The sequence below is a fragment of the Cyprinus carpio genome, chromosome A14 (assembly GCF_018340385.1).
Source record: "Cyprinus carpio isolate SPL01 chromosome A14, ASM1834038v1, whole genome shotgun sequence".
NCBI classification, from domain to species: domain Eukaryota; kingdom Metazoa; phylum Chordata; class Actinopteri; order Cypriniformes; family Cyprinidae; genus Cyprinus; species Cyprinus carpio.
Genome location: NC_056585.1, coordinates 14,592,640 through 14,619,079, shown reverse-complemented (window position 1 = coordinate 14,619,079; position 26,440 = coordinate 14,592,640). Strand labels below are relative to the sequence as shown.

The window sequence follows — 26,440 nt, the reverse complement described above, 5'->3', positions numbered from 1 at the left end:
CAGCCCTTCATGATACACTGTACACAAAGCAAGCCCTGTTCATGATATGGGCAGAAGACATTTTGAAAATTGCTTTGAAGGAAGTCCTTGTATTTTGTGCTATACTACAGAAGAAGAAAGAGCATAATATCTAGAAAGTATCCTTTATAGGCTCTCCTGTTTTCCAGTGTCATTTTATAAATGCTACGGGTCAGCCGGCTTTATTGTCAACCTCGGAGAGAGTGTTGAGAGGGTCTACCTGTGGCAGGGTCCACGTCACGCTCGATCAAGTGCTGATCCTGGTGAACCCATTCGCTGTTGCACTTGAAGTAGATCTGAGTGGCAGGGGTTGAGCGGCAGGTGAGGGTCACTGGCTTGTTCTTAACGATATAAACATCATCAGGCTCCAACAGGAAGTGTGGCAGCAGGTCGGAAAAGGCCGCAGGAAGTGGATGCGTCACAGTGGCCGCATGCTCTCCGCCTGTGAAAGCAAGTTAGATAAAACTTTAAAGACAGATTGTAGTTGTTCCGATGCCTTTAACCTTTTAGTAGTGCAAAGAGATAATGAGCGCATCTGATTTAATTTCATACTCCGAGCCCTGTGAGCGGACAGATTGCTTTTGACATGCACCTGAGTGCAATACTAATCTTGTGCATCCGTATTTGGTAGAACACAGATATTCTGCCAAACACAGCTGATGAAATGTCTCCACTACAGCAGGTCTGGGAGATCATGCTAATGACGTGCTCTTAAAAATGCTTGCTTTTCCCTGAGTGGCATGGGGTTGTATTTTAAGACACAGTAGGGTCAGTGATGCCGAAAGTGTGCATGTGCATTATGACACGTGCAGGGTTAACTCATGAATATTAATTAGAGTGTACTGACTTTGCTAGGTCTGATAAAAATTGTAAGAAAGAAACAAATGTATAAAACCTTTAAACAACTTAAAAGTGTCAATACCAAATTCACTGGGATAAATACACATAAATGCAAGCCTAATTCAGTCTGTTTGCACAGTGATTTGTGTGAGCTGTCATTCTTTTATTATTTTTTCTTTTTCTTATTTGTGAACTTCATCATTACACCTGCCAGAATACTCTCACATGTAAAGTTTAAGTATTTTAAAAAATAACAAATTATTTTAATACACCACGAATTCAAGGCAACATGAAAACATGTTGGCTTGATATTATTTGAGATGCTAATGAGTAAAAGTAATAACAGTAATTTGAAAGTGAACCTGTTATTTATAATTCCAACTCGAATAAAAACTCAGTTTACAGATATTATTGGAGCTTTAATGGTATTTATTTTTTTTTATCACAAAGTAGATGTTTTTTTTATTATCATTTATTTATTTTTTCATATATGAGACTCTTATCCAATGCAAAAAACATTTAAAAAATAAAAGTTATTTGGGGTCTCAGAGACTCCAGGTGTAAAACTATGATTAAAAGTGATGAATTGTTACACAATAAAAAAATTGTATTGATGTACAAAGGTGAAAGCAAATTTTTTTTTAAATTGCCTCTGTTTGCTTTCACCTTTGTACATCAATACAAATTTTTTATTGTGTAACAATTCATCACATTTAATCATAGTTTTACACCTGGAGTCTCTGAGACCACAAATAACTTTTATTTTTTAAATGAAGGAAATTATGAAATAGTTTATAGTTTACATACACACACACACACACACACACACACACACACACACACACATATCTGAAATTTGACTCATGCTGCAAAAGATAATATCAATAACATTTCAGCATGTAAAAAAATCATTACATTTAATCATATTTTTACACCTGGACTTACTGGGACCCCAAATAGTTATAATTTTTTTATGAAGGACATATGATTAAATACAGTAGTTTATAATTCTCACAAGAGATATTAAAAAGGCACTGTAGTCTTAGATTTAAATACATATTTAGATCTATAGATTTAAATACTCAGAATTAAATATCAGTCAGTTTCAAGACAAAGTTCAGATGATATGGGCTAAAAGGGTTCAAGAGTCTCTGAATAAGTTCTTAGTCTGTCTGAAAGAGACATATACTATGATATTCCACCCCACACAGAAAAACAATATGTGTGTGTAAGAGAGAGTGAGTCCCCTTGTTAACAGGCCGAATAAAAAGCTTCTGAGTGGTATGGCCTTGTCAGGGTTTGCCTACAGCAGTGCTGAATCCCATCTCTACTCTCTCTGCTGTTAATCACAGCCTTTTAAGATCAGAGCTGATGGACCACAGGCCATAAATCCCTCTTGCTGAATGACCACGGCACTTCAAAATATGCTCGGCAGGCCATGTATCTAGGGCTTTAACTCAATTCTTTATTACGGTCGGGCTGAACACAGTGACGTGACTGCCAGCCATTCACTGACTGACAACCGCCGTTGCAAATAGGCTGCATTAAACGTGAGACAAACTGGCTCTTTATTCCGACGACCCCCGGTAGCATGATCAGGTGGGGTACGCGCCGATGTTTATGGATCACAGATCTGCGTGACTTTGTGGGTGGAAATGTTTCTCCCCTGCGTGGATTTATGGAAGGAGCACCGAGGGGGTTGGATTCATAAATGTTTGGAGAGATTCAATGAGAAATCATCATTAATCAGAGCTTGGCCCTGCGACTTACGGGAGAACGATTCCGTAGTGCGGCACAGAAATGGAGCGCACCCCTATCAGTAATTTTGTTGCTTCATTTATTAGCTGAAATGTTTTTCTGGTCTTTGTAATTAAGAATGAATTGCTAATTTATCCTTTTCCGCCCACAATCCAGAGCAATCAAGCAGCCTCAGCTGGCTGTTTATTCCCTCTTCATACTGGAGGTTCCCTACCATTGTACATCACACACACACACACACACACACACACACACACACACACACACACACACACACACACACACACACACACACACACACACACACACACACACACACACACACACACACACACATACTACATGTCTGATAGCCTTCAGGATTGAATTCAGTTTTTAAAGTGATCACTTTTGCCAAATAGTTATTCCCTCTGCATGTTTCTCATTACCAAGTTTTATTCCGTTTTTAGACTCAATGGAAACACTTGTTGAGTGCAAATAGCAAACATGACGTCAAAGCCATGAGGCACAAATTGCTTGCATATACATTACTGTAGATTTTCTTCAAGCAAAAACAGAAGGAATTAAATTCTCTCTGGCTTCAATTTTGACTTCATCAGAATTTAACAACCTTGGAATGCTTGTGCAGATGCTCATCATCAGGAAAACACAATCATGTTTGGAAAAGGGCCAGCTGAGGGTGCGAATGAGATTAAATTACATTAGTTTTGAAGTTGAGAGTGTGTATTTTCACGTGCCTTCACAAACATAGGTTGCATTCCTTAGCAATAGCAATGATAGACTGCTTGGATGCTTTCTCTGAGGATTAATACTGAACAATACATCAAGAAAACTAAGTCGCACAGTGTTATAGATTTACACATCACATGAAGTTTTGAGATCCTCAGGATATCACACTCTGAAAATTAGATTTCAGATGTTAATCCGCTTTTGATAACTTCAAACCAGTGTTATTTTAGTATTATTTATGTGCTATTATAGTATTTATTAATATTTTAAATTAGCTTTTATTTGTATATATTATTTGTAATGTGCAATTATCATTGTCAATTTAAAAAAAGTTTTTGTTTTATTTTTATTATGAAATCAGGTTGCCCGACATGTTTACATAAACATCTGTACATTTACAAACATGCACACAGACACATCAAAACAAAATCACTTAAAGAATCTTTAAACTATTACACACTTTGTAGAAAGGAGGTCTCACGATGTCATAATCACATAATCAAGCTAATTTGTGATATTCACAAAGTAATTATCAATGGCTAGAAGACTGGCTGTTTATGACATTTTCTATCAAAAATGGCCTGTGGCACAGAGCGCAAAAGGCACATCTCTACTAATGAAACAGCAAGGCTAACGCTGACCTTTCCATCACCTTCCTCATCTCACCCTGCAGAAAACCACAACCCGGGTCACGCAGGTAACATTAGCCAAAGTAATAAACATCAAGCCTCCACACGAAGACATTACCCAGCCTCGCCAGGCCTGGTGCAACACGTCATAATAATGCTGCTCTGCTCATTTCCTTTTGTCATTTTACATGGTGTGTGCTCAGTTGCTAATTCATCAGGGTGAAATATACTGAGAAGCAAAGCTATGGCTATTGAACCTCCACTAATGTATTGTGTACGTGTTAAACTCTTAATAAAAACTAAATGTTCTGTGTCCAATGAAGGACATACATCACTTTCCAGTTTCACCCCCCTCTGTTACATTACATTTTGTGCTACGACAGACAAGTAATTTATCTTACAGGGACATTCATTTATTAAAAACATGCTCAAATGAATCGGGAATTCAAGCCGTTCTGTTGCAAGCAGAGGATGGTGCAATCAAGGCAATTATTGCAGGTCAAAATGGCTTTCTTTGTGCTGATGTAAGACCGAGCGCCCACGGGATGTGGTCCGTCTAATGAGCCTTAATTTGGCACAGTGATGATGGCCATTAGCTCCTCATGGTGACCTTTTCTACAACATGAGAGCTCGGTAAACCAGCAGGCAGACCTGGCCGAATTCGTCCAGGTGGGATCAATGTAAGACTGAGGTGAAATATGACAATAATAAATGAGGTTTCAAACATTCATGACCGTCTACGTCTGTTTTCCTGACCAGTCTCAATGGTTTCAGGCTATGTTGGACTTAATAGAGATGAATTCATTGTTTTTTCTCAGCATTTCAAAGTATTGCACTATGTTATTCTCACTATACTGAATTGATACCCTCACAGTAAGAGTCCATCTTTTTTCCTCATAATTTATTTATTTATTTAGACACTGACTGCTAACCAAGGCACACTATTCCCAGAATCCCATGGGACAATTTTTAGGCTATATTTTTGGCCTTGCTGCCTTCATTATGAGAGGAGAGTTCAGAGAAAGACAGGAAACAACTGGACAGGAGAGAGAGGAATGAGATCGAGAATTGACCATGAGCTGGGACTCAATCTCAAGTTGCCTGAAGTGCTATTGCATCATATGTCAGAATCATATAATTTTTACTGGAATATGCCAATGCTTAACTCTATTTTGAAGGCTCTGTAATGAAGTAAAGCAGGAAATTCAGCACTAGTTGCACATTCAGAAACGTAATAAAACTGAATATATATATATATATATATATATATATATATATATATATATATATTAGCCTATTAACTCTATAAATATATAAATATGTATATTTTTTGATATGCAATATCTAAGACCTCTAAAGTATCAATACTATATTTGATAGATACTACTTTATCTTCTACATGCATTCTGTTGTCTAATTGACGGTTAATACTTTTTCAGCATAACTGTAAAAATATCCATGTGTGATACATGTCTTTTTGCTGTGAAATTGTTACTGATTTTTTAAAAGTAAATGTAAGAATACTTACTGGACTGAAATTATTTAGGTTTACTTGATTATCCATTCATCATTTTTTTTGTACATTTATTTGTACATTTCTCAATCATTATTAGCTATTTTTTTTTTCCTCCAAAGTTGTGAATTTAGCTAGTGCGGAAAATTAGAATATAGCATAAAACATTTGCGAATAAAGCACCGTTTCAAACTCATGTGAACAAAATCGTCACTTCCTGGGAAAATTGTACGTGTTTATGTGTAAATGTTTATTTGGTAAATCTGTTTCTATCATAGTTAATGCACGTTTTCTTTTCGGATATTAAAAATGATCTGCATCAACTGAGCACATACGTCTTTAATGCACATTTTATGGTTTTCTGCACATCCTGGCATTTCCATCCAGTGTATATTTATCTGATATCCAAAAATGCACATATTCATTATTTACTCACTCCACAAGACTAATAATTGGTTAAAAAACAATATAGACTTTTTTAATCTTTAAGGCAATACGTACATTAATGACCACTCATTTTAAAAATGATAATTGCAATACATTTAATGCATTAAAATGAAACTTATAATTTCACAAGCAATAAGAGCATTCACAGCTCAGTAAAATTGTACATGTAAGTGCTGAAAAATAGATATTACACAAAATTGGAATAAAAAAGCCCATCTGAATAGCCTTTTTCCTTAAAGACTGTAAAATTACAGGTCATGTCAGCTGCCCATGTGTGACTGAGAATGTTTGAAACAGCTGGCTCGGAGGAGGGCGTCTTTACACCCTAAACGGACAAACTGTGTGGGACATTTTGCACGTTCTGTTAACACACGTTCCAGCTCATGACAAAGTTAAATCCTTTATTCATGAGAGCATGTAGCCATGCAAAGCTTCAAATTAAAGTCATTCTGTAAGGCTGATTGATGAGCTTCACACACTTATGTTGTTATAGGGTTTAATATATTCATCACTCTCTTTGTACTTATTTCATATGCAAGCATGCACACACACATACAAAGAAGAAAAACAACTGCCCGTCCATGCTTAACAGGCTCCTCATGGATCAATTCACAAATAAAGTAAACACTACATAATGGTTAACATTTGAATTTGAAATCCAATATTACACACAACTAATATCTAATGGATACGATCTTCTATGCAATCTGATAATGATCATTCTCATCCCTGAACATTATACCAGTGATGAAACATATTTATGAGAGTGAGATATTTCTGTCAGTGCCACAGAAATGTGTCAGCTCAATAAAATAAATACTAAAATGATATTCTCATGCAAATGCCGTCAGCGGTAGATGCAATTCATAACGTTCCCAAACTGTGAATAATGAATCCAAGTGAACAAGTTCATTAAAATACACTACGTGAAAAGACTTGGTTGTTTGTAATGCCAAAAAAAGACAGGCCCGTATCTCTCCAAATACTGCCATGTTTGGTAAATCAACAGGGTTTTGCAACAGCTGAACAGTGACCCATCAAAACCACACTGCAAAGCACCAAAGAGACCAATCAGAACCAGATGATCAGACCGCAGCTTCAAAACCCAGAGCGCACCAGGAACAAACGTCCAACATCAGCCAGTAAATGCCTCCCATCAACTACTTCCTTTCTCTGATCTGATGCACGATGCAGCGCTGGCATTTGACTTCACAGCCGAAATCTTCTGATAACTGGAACCAAACATGAAGACTCTATCAGCTAAATTGGAATAAATCATTGTCAGACTGTAAATACGGGACTGGTCACATACAATGGCAGAGAAAGGTCACGTAAGGTCTCTCTTCATCGGCCACTATTACTTCGTCTGCCCTTTCCAAGCCAATTAAAGTCCTTTATCAGTTCTTTGTCCCTCAAGCAACGCATCATAGAGCAATCACTCGGCATAATTTAAAATCACAATGATGAACGGTGGCTGTAATGTGTTTTATGATGTCATCACCTCTTTACAATGTCTTCAGCAATTAATTTTATTAAAATGACTATACAGATTATTAAGCCATTTCATGTGCCAGTAATTTAACAACATAACCATGGTGACGGTGGTGGTTACAAAGTGTTGATACGGCCCTACGTTTTGAGGGAAATTAATTTTCTCAATTTCATATATAATCTATAGATTAAATTAAAGCGAGGTCACAAAACAGGCATCTGCGCTTCCGGATCCTTCAGGCAAGACATTTTCAGCAGCACTGCATGTCTAATGATCTCTTAAGCACTATATAATGCAATAAAGTTCATTCATTTAATTAAAGCTATTATAAAGTGATGCATATTGTTTATAGTGAAGCTATCTACAGTACATAGGCTATTAATAAGGACAGGTGCAAATTTATTCCGTATTTTAATTCATTTGTCTGACATAACAGGTCATGACAATCTTAAACTCGACAAATGTAATAAATAAATAAATAAATAAATAATCATTGCCCAAATACACTTTTAACAACATTAGGAATACAATTTGTAAATAATATTTTTATATTATTATTTTATAAAATTTCAAATAATTTGTCCTATTTCAAATCCTGAGTCAATCAAGGCCAAATCTTGGAAACTGTAATTTAATCAATAAATCAATATATTTAATCAATAATCCACAATAATGCATGTACTGTACCTCATTGTAAAATAAATATTCCAAGTGAAAATCTTGAAAATAGGGAAAGTCTTATTCTGGTGGGTGAGAACTACAGTAGGCTGTTTTTTGTAATGGTTCTAGTGATTGATAACAGGTATTGGTACATAGGATGCACAGTCTAGATAGGAAATGGTGTTGTCTGAGGCCCTGACTGATGCCTGTTTACCACCAGACAACAAATATTTGCTCTGCCTTGAGTCCAGGTTTAGTGGAAATCTTTCCAGCCACAGCCTCTCTTCTGTGTTCACATGCTCAGTTCACATCGAAGGCTACATACAACTCGGCTACGAGGCACATTCAGAAATATCCTTTTTTTTTTTTCCTCCATCATGCACAAGGTCCAATTTGTGTCAAAAGAGTGTCACCTCACTAAAACTGAAAATGCTAAATCTTGAGGGAAGCATTCCTGGGTCAAACTGTCACCAGTAGAAACTGTAGAAAGTTCTACTTGGATGATTCAAATGAAAAATCATAAACATATGAGTAGAGCTAAGCAAGCAATGCATAGTGAATTTTCATAGTATGATTGGACTTGCAGTATCTCACTAAAGAAAAGCATAGAATTTCCAGATATACTGTACAATGGCAAAACAAACAAACAAACAAACAAACAAACAATGAATTATCTGTTGTACATCATTTTGTCTTTGAGGGAAGTTTTCTTTGTTCACAAAAACAACAACAGTAAATGAAAAATAAATTGGCATTTTTATTACACAGAACCGATAAAATCTTATTCTGAGGTGGTGTCAAAAAACAACAACAAAAAAAACCCATTGTGATAGATTAATTACATTGCAAGCTTTCAGTAAGGATTCTGGGGTAACGTGAATACAAAAGACAAACATTCACAAATGACCAGCTGGCAGCATGCAAGGCTGTTTTAAAATAGCCAAGATATGCAAATTAAGACAGAACGAATGAAATATAGTAACAGGCTTGCTTTTTTTTAACTTACCAGGGGTCTGTCTTTCTCTCTCTCTCTCTCTCTCCAAAGCAGTGCAGAACCATAATGTTGAGGAATGGTTTTGATTTACCCATCAAAACCAATTCGCTCATTAAGCTCATTTGAATGAGTTAAAAGGTACAATCTGTAATTACCAAAACAGCACTGCAGTAATTGGTCTGCTCAACTCAAATCAGCTATTAACTGATATTTGTAAACAATGATATCATTTATATGTATAAATGTAAATCAGTTGGGATCATCTATTATACTACTTTGAATGGAGTCCAATAAATAGGATGACATACGTAATGAGAAGACCTAAAAATAAATAAAATTCCTTTTTTTTTTTTTTTTTTTTTTTTTTACCAAAAAAGGCAAAAAATTTTAAATGCATTCATGCATTTGATGCTATTATAGTATTTCGGTAAAATCATCTTTGCATCTTTGTGATGAGACGTTAAAAAATAAACTTTAGCTTTCCTAACATCTTATGGAAAGGATGTGCAGATCCAGGTCCTCTTTCTGAAAAATAATAATAAGCATTGCTGAATGTGAAAATGTGGGCAGCCATTTTTAAATGTAAGTTAAATTTAGAAAAAAAATAATAATAAAATAAAAAGGTCAAAACTGAGTTACAGTTTGTTTTCATAGCTAAATGATTTCTTACAAAGACCAATAGTTTTATCATTATATGAATCCTTTAAAAATTCCCTTGAAAACTAAAATATATTGCAGATATGTTCACTGAATATAAACCTAACAGACCACTCAGATCAATTTAGAAAAAAAGTCCGCCTTTAGTTATAATAATAAAAGAAAAAAAACAACACTGGGAGTCACATTTAAATCAAAAAACTCATCTGTTTATGAAAACTAAAATATATTATTTCTTACAAAGACCAATAGTTTTATCATTATATGAATCCTTTAAAAATTCCCTTGAAAACTAAAATATATTTATAAATAAACTTGCCTTGCCTTGCCTTACTCATATTCAATAGTGATTCATAAGAGACTATAAAAAGCCAACATATATTTTAAGTTTCCAAACAAAAGCAGCCTTCTCACTGTCACTTTCTTCAGCTGTCACTTTAAGTACACATTTACACTTATTCACCCTGTGAAAATCCAAAACTACCATCACATTATTCTAATCTAATACCTCCAAAAACCCATGATTGGTCAATTTGCCCCCCAACCCTCTTCCCAAAGGAACTGTGAGTCTACAATTAACTTAAAACAGTCATGCCAACAGTAATCTCGGCCTTAAATGTATATGACAGTTCATTTGTTCACCAACTGTTGAAGTGAGTGCCGCTGTTAAGGTGTGAAGTCCTTAATGAGTATATCTGTGCTGTGAAACAGATGTCTCCAAATTTCAGATTTGATTGGATTTTTATCGTTTATCTCATTCACAGTGTTCTGCCTCAGCATGAAAAGCCTGCAAGAGGTTGCAAGGTGTCAAACAAATCTAGTCAGACAAACCTCTACAACCTTGCAACCTAACCTGTAAGTGACATGGCGGTACTTGTTTCAGTAACAGTGAAAGACTGTGAGAGTTTGAGGTAATGCAAAGTTTTCTTTCCTTTTCATTCTCTCTTTAGCTCAGTCTCTCACACATACAGTATAAGCACGATAAAATAAGAAAAATGTACAAGAAAAAAGGACATATATTAAAGAAAAGATTAGTGAGCAACTATAAAAAGACTAGACTCCTCTCCTTACACACGCAGACAGGAACCAATATGTTTTATCTAGTTTCTTTTCCAGATATGTCTGATCAATATATCCAGGGTCTCTCAAATGTTCCTTGAAAGGAGTAAGGGCTTATTTTTCATAGGTTCAAAGCCCCATGTTAACCACAAAAATGGTAAAAACCTTACTTTTATATATATATATATATATATATATATATATATATATATATATATATATATATATATATATGGTAATGGATGTTTCAAACAAGGGCTTGTTGCAAAAATTGAAATTATTGTGATTGTTCGCTAACCACTCTGGTCATTCCCACTTGCAAAATATGCACTTTTCAAGGAAAGCGAATTCAGTGGACGCAAATGTAGACATAAATGATTCCTTTTCTTATGGCTGTCATTAGCAGCCCAACTTTCCTTTAGAATAACTTTAAAAACTAGACAGGGAAACAATACAGGGTCATTTGCCTAATAGAAGATCACAGGCTGCCCTCTAAAGGCACTAGAAATAAAAGACCAGACTTACAGCCTTGTGTTACTGGGGGGCTTAAAAGCTGTTGAATTGAGTGTGATGTACAGGCTAATAAAGCATGACATTTCATTTAGCTTGGGTCTTTAGGTTCATACGAAACATCCCCTGAATGGAAATGTTTAAAATAGGAACTGTGGCATCTTAAGCCAGTCAATTATCTGACCTACACACAACAGCAACAAAACCACATTTTTTCCCCCTTCTTCATTTCATTAGAATCACGGTTTTTTATTTTATTTTTTTTTATAATAATAATAATAATGAATGTAGCTGCAAGCAGCAATTATGGGGCCAAGCACACCGGAGGCAAAATGAGGAGCTAAGCATGGCATGTAGCATCAGACCAACTGCAACAATGAGTAATTAAAGCTGTTTTAGAATGATTGTAGTTCAAATGGCTGAAAAATCATAAATACAACAACTAGTTCACTTTTGACCAATAGGTGGTGCTGTTATCAAATTGATGTGGTGTATTCTGTGTGAGTTGACAATGACACGTACAGAGTTTGGTGTCAATATGCTTTGTAGAGATACAGCCTCAGATGCAGTTTGGCACCTTTCCTGTAAATTCGTTGATGCGCTAAACGAAAATTGCTTTGTATATTGACATAAAATCCATACATTTTTGCTGGCTTGGTCTGAAGATGATCCGAGTCAAATTTTGTGAAAATCAGACTAACAGTCAAGGAGGAGTTCGAAAAAGTAGGTTTTTAACATGAATCAAAATGGTGGACAGGAAGTTCAGCCAATTACGCCAAAATTGGTATCGGTGTTCTCGGCATGATCCAAGGAATCTATCAACATCAATGTCATTACAATAGGATAATGTAAGCAAAAGTCATAATCATTTAAAAAATTAGGCGGTGCTGCCCCCAAACTTTTTGAGTACCATCAGGACATGGTGCCGAAGATATATAGCGAGTTTCGTAATGATACATCAAAGCAATCGTAAAATATAGAATTTTTGGCTAAATTCAAAATGGCCGATGTCCAAAATGGCTGACATTGGACAATTGGGTATAAGCAAAAATATGCATTTTTCATATCTCCTGACCACTAGGTGGCACAGCGCCGAAACAGTGCAGGCAGTCTCAAGTCATGGTTGTTATAACACAGTTTAATCTGAATACGCCAAACTGTTGCTCACATCCATTTTTGTTTGCTTTTAGTAGAATTAGTTTGGATGTTTTTCAAGAACGGCTTGACTAATCAACTTAAATTCCATAAATTTTTGCCAGCATGGTCTAAAGATGTTCTGAGCCATTTTTGGTGAAAACTGGACGAACCATCTAGGACGAGTTCAAAAAAGAAGGTTTTCTGAACAATTAAAAATAGCGAAAAAACTAAACCTTACGATTTTAAAATTTTGGACTTCATTCGACTCGGCATGAGCCAAGGATTCAGAGGAAATTTTCCTTCTATGCCTTACGGTTCAAAAGTTATTAGCATAAACATGAGTGAAACTTTGGGAAAGTGGTGGCACTAGAGAGACTTTGAGATAGAGACTCCAAATTTGCTATGGTTAATGTTGAGACTATTCTCTATCAGTGTGCCAAATTTCACAACTTTCCCGCAAGCGGTTCTATGGGCGGCCACAGACCCAAGAGCGGAAGAAACGGAAGAAGAAAAAGAATGCCAATGGATACAATAGGTGCCCTCACACCTTCAGTGCTTGGTCCCTAATAAATATTCTTTACACACCCAGTAAGTGACATCACTTGATCTCTTTCAACAGTATGGCAAGACGACGAACCAGGACTGGGGAACGTTACTTTCATTATCTATAGAAGGCATGTTCAACTTAATAAGGCACTGCACAGACATATCTGCATTTGACTTGAAGTGCATGTTGTTTAGAGATTTTTTCTGATGTTACTTTCAATCACAGGGTGTTATCTGTTTTAAAGCTGTTCAAGCTTACTTAAAAAAAATACAAAACCAGCATTTGATTTATTTAGTTTAATTTCACTTATTAATGTGTATTGTTGGAAAATAACAACTAGACAATTCAAGGTTTTAAATGAAGACATTTTAACACTTGCAAAAACATCTAGGTTGCGTATGGAAACGTTAGAACAGAGACGTTATGTCGAATGGCATATGGAGACCCCATACGTTGTTCGACATAACTCATAGTGACCGACAGATAGGAAACGTCTAGTTACTTATGTAACCCTCATTCCCTGATGCAAGGAGCGGAGACGTTATGTTGAATGACATATGGGGTCTCCATATGTCATTTGACATAACTCGTAGTGACCGACAGATAGGGAACCCTTGTTCCCTGATGGAGGGAACGGAGACGTTGTGTCAAATTTCCATCACTAGGGGTTCCTATATTAAATGCCACAGCTCCTGAACTGTATTACGAGTCCATGGGGGTACAGGTGTTGACAAGCCCAGCATTTCACAACCAAATGCACCTCTCCTCCTCATAACCTTCCAATGCCCTAGATTTATGAACTCACTCTCTAACATCTGGGAGAGCTGCCATATAAGGCAGGGGCCACCTCAGCCGGAGCCTTTTCTCATCTGAAAAAAATAATAAAATAGTGGCTGAAAAGTCTTGGTTGTTAACGTTAGGGAGGGGTTGGTTTCCCTGAGTGGGAAAGAACACTATGGAGACCACATCCTACCCGAAAGGGAGGTAACGTGGAGATACAATCTATGGAATCAGTAAAAGGGAGTACTACATAGGGAAGGTTTCTGTGGTGAGATCCACATAAGGGGAGAACTGCCAAGCACAGAAACAGGCGAAAGACCAGCTGTCTGTCTAGGGAAAACACTTGAGTCCTTATTAGGAACAGGGCAGTGGATTAATATGCATATGGGACCACTGTAGTCAGCCACGACATATGGAGCACCAACCCATTACGAGAGTTCACTCGAGGGATACTTACAAGTAATGAGTTCTTGCAGCGAGTTTCTCCACCAAACTCAGCTATGCAAGAGTGCTCGAATGATGAAAAGGCAGTCCAGGATTCATAAAAGGAACTGAAATAGACTCAAAGAGTGCACATTATCACCTCAGAGAGGGGAAGGGTGCTATATGCAAGCTCGACACTTTACTAGTCACCCTGAATCCAGGATCAACTGGCGGACACTCACAGATATGGAACCTAGCAAAAGTAGAGATGTAGCCCAGCCTGAAGCTCTAAACCTGTCTGCTAATGAGGCACCACATGCTACGGCTGAAGAAGCAGATATGCCCCTGGTCAAGTGCCCTCAATTTAGTGGGTCAGGTAAGCCTCTGGCTTGATAAGCCATGGAAATCGCATCTACAGTCTAGTGGGAGATTTTTCATTTGGATTAACATGCAACTCTGTGTGCACTATAATGGATGCGCAGGGCTCGCATCAGGCACAACAGAAACCGGCCAGGTTTCTTTCCTTGAAAGGAATAGTTTGCAGGGCCACCACTTGATCCATAGGGGGGTAGTGTCAATCGTTGGGACACATCCAGGCCAGTGTCTCAGAATAATGTAAGAGTTTGCCGGCCCAAATTCTAGGCATGTTTTGTAAACAGAGGGCTTAGATTTTTCATCCTCTCAGCATGTAGTCAGGAAGCCATCTTCATAGAGAGGGTACTAATTCAACTGACTGGAAGGCTCAAAGGATCACTCCTGTAAGGCCTAAGGCCAATGAGAATTCCAAAGAGGTCTAGGAGGATTCAAATTCTGTGCACGTCATAAGAACCTAATAACCAGATTGTGCTTCCCCATCGATCTGCCACTCACAGGTCCATGGCTCACAATGTACACTGTGTGTAAATGCAAAAGGGTGTATGTCCAGGCCCACTTGGAACGACTGATCCAATAACAAATCTCTGTGGGTCCTTTCCTTGGGAAGAATGACTTTTTCCTCATGAAAATGCACCACTTCAGGTCGTATAACCACCACATGAGGGGGCTCTAGTCTGAGTGATAGTGTTCACCATCAAAGGTGAAAGACCTCCCATAAGGGACAGAGTATGGGGATTCTAGAGACCTGGGCATGGGTGCCAAATCGTGCCTTAGCAATGAAGCTCAGTGGGGAAGATGCATACTTGCGTAGGCCCCCAGGCCAGTTGTGTGCCTGTGTGTTCATACCAAGGGAGGCCTCAGACAGGGAACCACAATAGGCAAAGGAAGGGATCCCGTGGGGCAACAAATGTGTCTATGTCTGACTGAATCAATCTAAGCAATTTTGGGCAGTCGAATGCCCATGCAGGCAGGAACCAAACAGGTCTCTAAGGCTGCACTCCCATTGCATGAAGCACCTCAACCTATCCTGGAAGCATCCATTGTTAGAGCGGTGCTTTTGGACACTGATCTAGAGGCACACCCACCCATAGAATCCAAGGTCCTTCCAAGGTTTGGAATGGAACAGCACCTCGTGTTAAAGCTACATGGTGCAAGCCACGGTGCCATGCTCATCTCAGAACTCGGTCATACAGGCAGTGACGTATCGGTCTCATAAGCATCTTCTGGTGGCAAGATGTGGCCAAGGATGCCATAGCCCAGGAGCCTCTGAATAATTCAAGAGGAACCGCTATTCCGTGATTGAGACCCCCAAGTATCTTAGCACTGTTGGAGCACAGACCTCCTCGAAGTGTGCTGCCTGGAAACCGATTCCAATTCTATGCTGAAAAAAGAGACGCTCTTCCCAGGGCAGATCTTACTCTTTTCCAGGCTGACCTGAACACCCAGTTGGACTGGGAAATGTGGCAACATGTCCCTGTGTACACCCACCAAGTATCGAGAGTGTGCTAAGAAGCCAGTCAATGACACAATTGAGGGTGTGAGCACCCACTTGCCTAAAATGGGCAAGGCTGGCCTCAGCAACTTCCTGAAAGACGCAAGGAGCCAGGAACAGATCCAACCTTCAGGCCTATTGCTGCAAATCAATCCTGGTTCCTGGCATATGTTACCATCTGTTTCAAGGTGAGGATCCTGAACGGGAGCTTCAAGTGCCCTGATTCAGCATTCTCAATCCAAGATTGGTCTAAGCCCCCACCGTTCTTGGGTACCATGAAGTGAGGGCTGAACCTCTCATCCTCTCAGCTAAGGAGACAGGCTCGATCGCATACTTCACAAGAAGGGTAACTCTTTTCACCCAAAGAACACCACCACTGTCCCCTAGAACTGGGGTAACAGAATGCCACTGAACTTCGGCGGGCACCTAGTGAACTGAATCACATAGTCAAGCTGAACCAAGCACCAGCCTTGTCCCCCAGGTCTGCTATAGAAGCCTCTGACGAAGGAGCCAAAGCTTGCCTGGGTTTACTGGATCGAGATCAGACCTGGTGCATCAAACGTGAGGAGCGTGATTTCCAAGATCAAACGTGAGGAGCGTGATTTCCAAAATCAAACGTGATTTTTGCACACAAAATGCACTGCAATCACTTTCTCGATCAGGGGATCCCCATATAAGCCTTTGCTGGGCCACCAACAAGGGTGGTGAGAACAGAGAGACCGGTGTATCGTGTTATGATAGAAAGGTGCCTTTCACAATTTCAGCAGCTCCTTGTGCACTTCTGGAAAGAAAGGAACTGGGTCAGAGCGAGGCAGAGTGTCACACTCGATTTCCAAGAACTGACCAACTGAGAGAGCCCAGAACAGGGTGGAGGAGTCCACTCAAGTCTCCGCTCTCTGCTGCCCAGGTAAGCATGGCTGCAATCTCAGCATCAGGCTCAGATTGATACACAGCACTGGGAGTGCCGGGTCAGTAGAGTCATCCACTTTTGATTGGTCAGACCCATCCTCTGATGCTGCAATAGACAACCCATTCTCAATGTGAGCTCCAAATGAGAGATCAAACACACACTGAGGCGGGTTCTCAAACTCACCCAGAAACTCTACTGGAGAACATGTGTGGTTGGAAGAATGAGAGGTCCGTGGGAATTCATCCGGAGAACTGCTCCCAGAACATCTCCTTGCTCTCCATCAGTGCATATCATGGATGCATTGTACCTGGAAGGAGAAGGGCCTGGATGGGAAACAACTGAGGTGACTTGAAGTTTTTCTTTAAAAAATAAACATGAGCCGTAAGCGCAATGTGCCATTAGCCATGTCCCCACAAGTATGACATAAACCTTACACCAGGGGTTGGTAACCTTTTCGGCATGACGTGCCTTTTTTTTTCTGGTTAACCACTGTGGCAACAGAGACATTCTGTATTATACGGAATGCATTAATGATTTGTACAGTACATACACATTTTTAAATGATAGGATAAAAAAAAACTAACAAAAAAATAAACAATAGGCCTATTTGATTTTAATGCAAATAATTTCTGAAGATTTTTTAATTTTTCTTTTTTAACTTTTCAAAAGTTTCTTGAATTACAGATATACAGTGTGACCGTACTGAACATCACTGTATGTGTGTGTGACAAGGCCAATGCATTAAAACCGTTCAATCACCGCTCTGTAATTGATGCGCATGCATACACACACACACCACTGGCACACAGATCTGAGATCGTGCTGTGCAAAAAGTAACATTCAGAAGCTCATAAACTTGTTGTCAGCACTGCCACGCGACTTTTATTAATCAGTAGACTAGCAAGTTAATTCTCACACTTTAAAAGTATTTATAGCCCCTAATAGGCTGTGTGACTATGATAAGTTATTACCTAAAAATGCACGTCAGTATGCAGTTTTCCCTATTGCTCGCGTGTCAGCGATTATTCCTCAGCGTGCCACTGTTGGCATGCGTGCCGTAGGTTGCCAACCCCTGCCTTACACAAAAGCTGCTTCAGCATGGGTGCAGCCCAAACACTGAGCACAGCGATTGCCCCTGACAGAGGGTGAGATGTACAAACCACAACCAGAAAGGCACTTTTCCAGAAAGTTCTTTTAAAGAAATTGCTCTTACAGGAGTAAATTATTGAAGCACCCAGGGGTACTCTCACTACATGTATCTGTGCATCAGTAAGGGAGAAACCACTGCTTGTGCCATAGATCCAACAATGAGGAGACTGAGAGGTGAATGAAGTGCTGTATCTCTAATAGAGACACTGCATCTGCGCCGAAGAACAGAACAAGTGAGCAAAAGGCCTATAAATACCCGGATATCCACTGCATGGCCAGCTATGTAAATTTTGCTCGCCATTTTCATTGGCCTTTTCTTAGTGATGTCAGAGGTGTTTGGGCTCAACACACACACACACACATATATATATATATATATATATATATATATATATATATATATATATATATATATATATATATATATATATATATATATGCCTGAACTAATGTGAGAAAACTATCCAAATAATTAGCTAATTATGTCTGGAGAATGTGCTTCATATTATGCTTTCTTTGCGACTACACCAAACTAAAACCAGAGGGATCCTCTTGCGACTTGTCAACTTGTTCACCTGAAATCCACATCCTCCTCCACACGCAGGCCTGGCTGAGCTTTGTGGAGTCTGACTTCAGCAGTTTAATTAGCGTGACAAAGCAGCAAGGCAAGTACACCAGAGATTCCTTTTTAAAAGGCACATAATATAATACTTAACAAGAACAAGACAAAGGAGCACCTGAGCACCTGCTCGGGCCTAATTATAGCCAAGCTATGCTAATGCAAAACAATAGAGTGCCACAGTACTCTTTTTCCTGTGCTTGCACAGTGAATTTAAAAGGTAATTGAACTTTAAAAAATAGGCACTAAAATATTAACCAGTTCCACAATGTCGAACCTGATAATGCACATGAAGTTTCTTCAACACAAGTTAATGAACCTCCAAGTGTTGGAGTCATTCTGGGCTCTGCGGTGATTTTCGACATGATCTACTGTGGTAGAATTTCCATGATGATCCAAGCTTGCATAAAAGCTATCTGTTAGCATTCCCATTAATCTTAAAAGCTTCCTCAGCAGTAATAATATCAGAAAATAATGGAATGAAGACTTTTCTCCAAGAAGTAAAATATGATAAATGGAGATGGAAAACTTGCCACTCTAAAACATCTATTATGGTTCAACAATCACATCTGGTCATTAGGAAAGTCATGAAAGGTGTTTGACTTCAATCATAGATTCAAGATGAATACATTTTGCAGAATGCAACCACATTATCATCCTAGATATGGGAAGATCACTAGGGAAGAGTGTTCGAACCCTAGGGTGCACTTGATGCTATCAAATGACCTCATATTATTGGCTGTTACAGAGCCATACAGTGCGATGATTGGACCTAATGACTCCCAACAGACGGCTACCCATACCATTAAAGACAACCTGCAATGCTTAATGAGAGGCAATATTGTGTGTTTAAAGGGATAGTTCAACCAGAAATGAAAATTCTTTCATCATTTACTCAGCATCTTGTCGTTCCAAACCTGTATTTTGTGTGAAACACAAAAGAAGATGTTTTGAAGATCGTTTCAGCCCAGAAAAAGTCAATGAGTTCCATATCGCTTTGAAACCCCACTGATTTTATTTGTGTTTCACAGAATAAAGAAAATCATGCAGTTTTGGAACAGGTTTTTCGGGGTGAACCATTTCCTTAAGACATGCACAAATAAAATTAGCCACCAGAAAACTGGTAAAAAGTTTACATGCAGAAATTGGGAAAATGGATTTACCATTTAAAACAACACAGTTTCAAGGTGTTTACATTACATTAAACATTGTCAGTTTATTAAACATACTTTGTGTAAGATGTACATGTAAAAACACTCATTGTTCCCCTTTGCAGGTAAATAATAATAGGAAAAATGATTCAAGAGCAATTATTGCTATCAGTTCATATGCAATTAAGGCACAAACCACTAAAACTCACATTTTTAAGTGTTAATTGTCAGACTTCTGTTATAACTGACACATTTTTAATTGGCAACACATCTATTGTGACTAACTTTGGAGATGCATTTGAAATTCATCTATAATTGTAATTTAGCAGAGGGCAGTTAGTTGATTTAGTTTCCAGAGAATTCAATATTCAATCTCATCAGTCCTACACAGTCAAATATGCCTATTAAAGCCATAATGTTTTCAGATGATGTGACATTAAAGCTCACCCTTAAACATTTTAATCTGGAGACTGAGTCCCAGTGAACGACAGGCCACACAGCGAGAGAGAGAATAGATTCTCACATGAAAGTGAAAGGCAATTGGTACATGTGTTAAGAGTAAAGCCCATAGAGAAATGAAAGACAAAGCAAGAAATCTGATCCGAGTTTTCCTCTGAGTCAAACAGACAGGATCAGACTCACATGCAGGTTTAGGATATCAGCCCTCAGCAGCTGAGGAAACTCAAGCTCCTCTCAAATGCCGTTCTGATCAATTCTATTAATTTCCCCCTGCAAACTTCCAGACGGATTGCTCTGATTTCACAAGCGACAGACATATCGTGTCCTCTGACTCCAATCACGCATGAATACAAATGACGTAAAAAGCACATCTTTTATGACTGGAGACCACCTTCAGAGCATCCCGTCTAAAGCCAAAGATCAAAGATAAGCCGGAGCACGTAGTACCCCATGCTGCTTTGTTACGACGTGAATAATCACATAAAGGAAATCCATGCACATAAAAAGCTCTGCTGCATGTGAACATCACATCTCTGATGGATGGGCTCTGGGTTTAATATGATCATATTATCAAAGTATTTTCTTTGCCATTTATTATGCGCTCCCATTTTTGTTCTCAGTTTGGAAGCACGTGTGACCCCTGGCGGTACGGCATGATTTATTTTTCACAATTATTAATATGAAGTTATTGAAGGACAAGAGTTCCTCGCAGATAATGAATTGCTAACTCCAGAGTCGATAAATTCTGAAGATTATTGCTGACATTTCATTGGCATATCTCTCGTGAAAACTCTCGAAAACTTGAACGAGCCAAAAAGTGACTTTGCAAGTCATCCTTTTCAAATGCTGTAGTTAAATTTAATCAAGTGGCTCAGCAGCCGTTCTCTCAAACTGTGTTTATGCCTGGCAGCCACATGAAAAATAACTATGTCAAACATAATGTATACTTTTATTCATAAGGATGCCATTAAAAAAAAAAAAAACTAATTATCAGATCCCATAAGTTACAATCTATACTTACTTGGAGTGATTTTCAAATGACCTCAGCACAATAGATTTTAACAGCAAATGCGGTGAACTAGAAAATGGCAAAATATATGTGCATATGTGAGCTTGAATGTGTGTGGGTTTACTTAGCTATACTTTGGGGAAAAAACTGTCCCAGAAGTGAGCTAAATCTGTCAAAACTTTGCATTGGGGACCTCCTCTAAATGTAAAATGATTCATAAGTAGGTATGGGAATCATAAGGCATTTAATGACTCTGTTTTAAAGTGGTTTTTAACAATTAATTTGTGACTCTATTGGAAACCAGATGTTCTTTAACATGTTAAACAACTTTTAACATATAGTCATATGGTCTCTAGAAAATCAGACTGACTAATTCAGAGATTATAATTGGTCAATTCTAACCAATAGCTCAATTTGAGGCTGATTTGAGAAATAAAATTTTCATTAAAAGAAAGAACTGGCTCAGTGTCATACATCTAATTCAGATTTAATCTGTCATGCTTTTGGTTTGTGTATTAAAAACTAACTTTAAAATATATGTGTGATGTTATTTTATATACATAGAGAGAGATAGAGAGAGAGAGAAAGAGAGAGCGAGAGAGAGTATAGTTTTGTAAGTATACTTACAATAGTAATTTTATATATATATATATATATATATATATATATATATATATATATATATATATATATATATATATATATATATATATATATATATATAATATGTATTCTATTATATTACTATAATATATTACATAATTACAATTGACATCATATTACATAATATCTTGATAACTTGTTTTCTAATAAATTTCTGGAGAGGGTTACATGTGTTAATATGGAGGCCAAAATACTTTCTTTCTTTCTTAAATTTTTTTCAAAATATATTAATGTATTTTTACATTTATATGTAAAAAAACATTTCTACTGAATTTTTAAAAGCATACAGAAAACACCTTTACCAAATGAAATGCATAGAGTAAGAACATTTGCGATGGAAGGAAGTGATGTTTAGGATCAAGTGCATTGTGAGCATATGTTGATTGTGACCATGCATTCATTTAGATTCTTTGGAAGTAACAGTACACTATGAATTATGGAAATCTAACAGAAGACTACAGAAGACATTACAGATGTGATTACATGGCAGAGATGCCCCCAAACACTACCTTAGATCAGAGGGAGAGAGAGGCACATGCCGAGAGATAAGGTTGCATCTAACATTGTACAAATGAGAGAAGTGAGACAGAAATGAAAAAAAAGAAAGAGAAACCACACATATGTCATGACGAGCAGTGTGTGTGTGCCCTCATTTGCTTTCTGGGGCTGATGATTTTTTGACAGGCATCAGGATGGGGTGGGACAGCGTAGGCCGTTAATGACACCTTACCACAAATTGGAGAGAGAGGACAAGCTCTGGCCGATAACAAGGGAACAGGTCTCTGAATGTCTCTAGAATATCTCCCAATATTACCTCTCTCTCTCTCAGTCTGTCTCATGCTTTCTTCCTCTCTCTCCATCCCTCTCTCTCACACACATGTCCTCTGGGACAAGCTTATCTCTCTGCTCAGCACAGAAGGAGACGTTTCTTAGTGCTGAAACACAATTTATGTTTTTTTTTTTTTTTTTTTTTTTTTTTTTTTTTTTTTCACCACACAGCTGTCATGTCAATGATGGGTAATTTATGGCAACTGTGCAGGCTAACTCACCCAATAAGATGATTTATCACCAAAAATAAAATAATATTAATAACAGCTTCATCCTTTGGGAGTATGGGCAGCAAAGTGTGGCTGAAATGAGTGGTGGGTACGCTTTAGATTGTGGAATTAAGCCACAGTCTGAAGAACAGAAAGTCTCCAGACGCAGCTATGTTTACTGTGGTGTTTGAGGTCGGAGTTGCTTTATACAAAAGGTTCACTCTAAATGTTTTGGATAAGGAATCAATTTCACTTTGCTTGTAATATTAATCAGCCTATAACAGAGAATGAATGTGAATTTATTAGTCCATCCTAATCAATTAAATATTTTACATATTAAAAATATATTATATAAATACAAAAACATATACTGTAAAAATCCACTTTCCACTTGTAAAATATTTTATGCACTGAATTATCAAAAAAATCTAATATTCTATAATGTAGATTTATTATAAATATGCTGTATAATAGAGGTTTTTCTTTTAAATACATTTACAAAAATATTAAATGCATATAAAGATTGTATTCACTGTATAGTACAAAATAAATAAATAAATAAAAATGATTATAGTGCCTATAATAAATCTACAAACCGGCAAACAACAAATCACTAAATAAGTGCCATGAAAAGAAAAGGTGCTCAGAAAAAAAAGAAGAAGAAGAAAAAAAGTTTCAACAACTTACTATTTCAAATCTTCTCCAACTTTCTACCCTATGTTTTCCACATTTCATGTGATAGTTGTGAAGTCTGCGCTGTCAGTCTGACTAAAACTGGACCTCCTGTGGCTGCGCAGGCGAACACACAGTGTCACCGCCTGCAGCACAGATTTCATCCCGCCATCCCGGTCAGTAGGGGGCCTCGCACATACCACTTACATGCTGCCCTCTTTTCTTCCTCATCTGAATTTTGCACTACACCCCAGACGACTGGTGCTTAGTACAATTTGTTCCCTCGCATAATACTGTGCTCAAAATAACAGATGGAAGACTACCCTCAATATGTAGCGAAACGTAACACAGAGATGCCGATTTTCTAACAAGACAGCACAGACACAGATTGGGAATTCAGATTCTCTCTGGCCTGTGACCAATTCAGCTATTGCTAAAAGGAATCAGCAGAAAGAGAGATGAAACAATATTGACTCTATCTCTGTCAATGAATGGCACTCAACGTCTGAAAGCTCATGGCTCATGGATGTGTTTACTGTTAAACATTAAACATCTGTCTAGACTCAGAAGCAAAAATGCACTAGGGTAAGTAAACAAACAAACAAACAAACAACAACAACAACAACCAACAAACCTATAATAATAATAATAATAATTCCATTCATACATTTTTGTTAATTACATATTTCTTATTTACATATATATATACAGGTATATATGGAAATAATACAAATTATTATATTAATTAATAATATTTCATTATATAATGCAATAATGTAATAATACGCAAATTTTCACATTTCCAATACATTTATTTTTAAAAAAAAGGACAACCTACAGTTTTGTGGACTTCACATACTGTATATGCAGCCCCTCTTGCAGGCCTGCAAGTACACAAGTAAACAGTGCCTGTGTAAACATTTATCTGATGGTCTGTGGTGGGCACCATAAAAACTATTAGGTGAAAAAAGGCAGTAATTAATTTTCAAAAGGTGAAAAAACAGTCCAACAGGCCAGGCAAACAAAAGGATTTTAGTGAACCACCGAAGAACTGGTCAACAAAGAGCCTTAACAACAACATAGCATTAGGGTACTCCATTTAAATATTTGTAAAGCACTCTAAAACAAGAGAGAAGAACCTCTGATTGTGGGTTGCCAGGGTTTGAGGCCTATGAGAGCGCAAAAACTCAACTACTGCCTTGGCATAATCCCTAAACAGATTTGGTGGAGGGGAGCAGAGGACATGGGAAGAATACAAATAGTTTGTGTTGGCATGCTGAACGAGGATTGCTTACTGACTGAGGGAAAGCTTATTTTTAAAGCATATTTGTCAAAAGTAAGTGCTTAGCTTTCTCATCGTTCAACCTGTGTCTGCCATTTGTTAGCCTCTGAGCTAATGGCAGCCCGGTAAAAGCAAAAGCTGCGGTCGTTTTCCTTTCAAACATAGATGGGTAGATCCATCACTGAGAGAGTGAAGGTCTGAGCCCACAGAAACAATGCCTGTGTTGAAATGTGCCACGGTGACAAATCTGGGTCCTTGAGGAGCCCGTGAACATATGAAGCTCCTAATGCTAGCATTGACAGCTATTCACAGCATGCTAGCATGACAGCGACTCCCTGGGAGTTTACCACACCTCTCTTATCTTCTCGTAAATATATTGCAATCTCACTGCACATTATAATCTCCAAAAAAAGATAATCCTTGCAATAGACCTCCTTTGTAAAACAGAGTCAGAAATATATTTGCATAAATAAACACATTTATACAGTGTTCAAAAAATAGTAAGTGTAATATTATAAAGACATGTTACTTGCGAAATTAAATAAAGGTTATTTTTTTACTTTAATTTTGCCATTGTGTTAAGGGCAAATTTTTTTTAAAAACATTAATCATAATCAGCGTAGCTTTATAAGGAAAACTGCCTTACAACCACCAGCAAGCAAGCCACAAAAACACTATGGATGAAGATTGCAAGGAAAGGGAGATAAATGTTATTATAAACAAATATTAAATACATTTAGTTTTGAATTCATTTCTGGCAGTTAAAAACTATGACTGTTGACAGAACCAAATATTTGTGATTAATTTCATGATTTCTGACCTGACTTCAGAGAGCAGAATGTAATAATAATAATAATATATAGATTACATTTTATCAAGTTGTAAAAACTCTTTCTTAGAGCAAATGCATGGCTTGATGAACATACTTCATTCACAGAGCTGTAAATTAAATACTAATGAAACGATCAAATGACCAAAACACAAATGACCAGAAATAGTGACTAATTAGACTGTACATGTGTTACAGATATCTGTGTACATTAGGGAGTAAGTAAATGGAGTAGATTTGGATCTTTGCTTAAAATATGTTCAAATCCAGAAAGGTTTGAAGCCAAACAAAAAGATACAAATCAACTGTTTATAGGAATTAAATCACTAAAGGCTAACTGTCCCCTTACATGGATTTATTGTGCATATAACTGCACACATGCCCAGAATGCTAATTCATTAGAATGCTAAAGTATGTGCAAAACATCTCAGTAAGTGAACCATAATATACAAATTATGGTTTAGACAGATTCAGACTATAGGTTCCCATTTCACATCTGTAATTAAATTCACATCTGTCCTGGATGCCACGATTATCCTGTGTAGAGATAATCACAAAATTGCATAATTTGGATTTTCAAGGCAACATTAGAATGATTAA

General features: G+C 37.5%; 1 protein-coding gene across 4 annotated transcripts in view; it reads right to left on the bottom strand.

The window, feature by feature from the left end:
* Nucleotides 1-26,440, bottom strand: part of LOC122147428 (netrin receptor UNC5A-like) — a 168,635-nt gene that overhangs the window by 77,912 nt on the left and 64,283 nt on the right. For all 4 annotated transcript variants that reach the window (XM_042769978.1, XM_042769979.1, XM_042769981.1 and 1 more), the window contains exon 2: nt 239-460. In XM_042769978.1, coding sequence (XP_042625912.1) covers nt 239-460 — 222 coding nt within the window. The remainder of the gene's footprint in view (nt 1-238; nt 461-26,440) is intronic.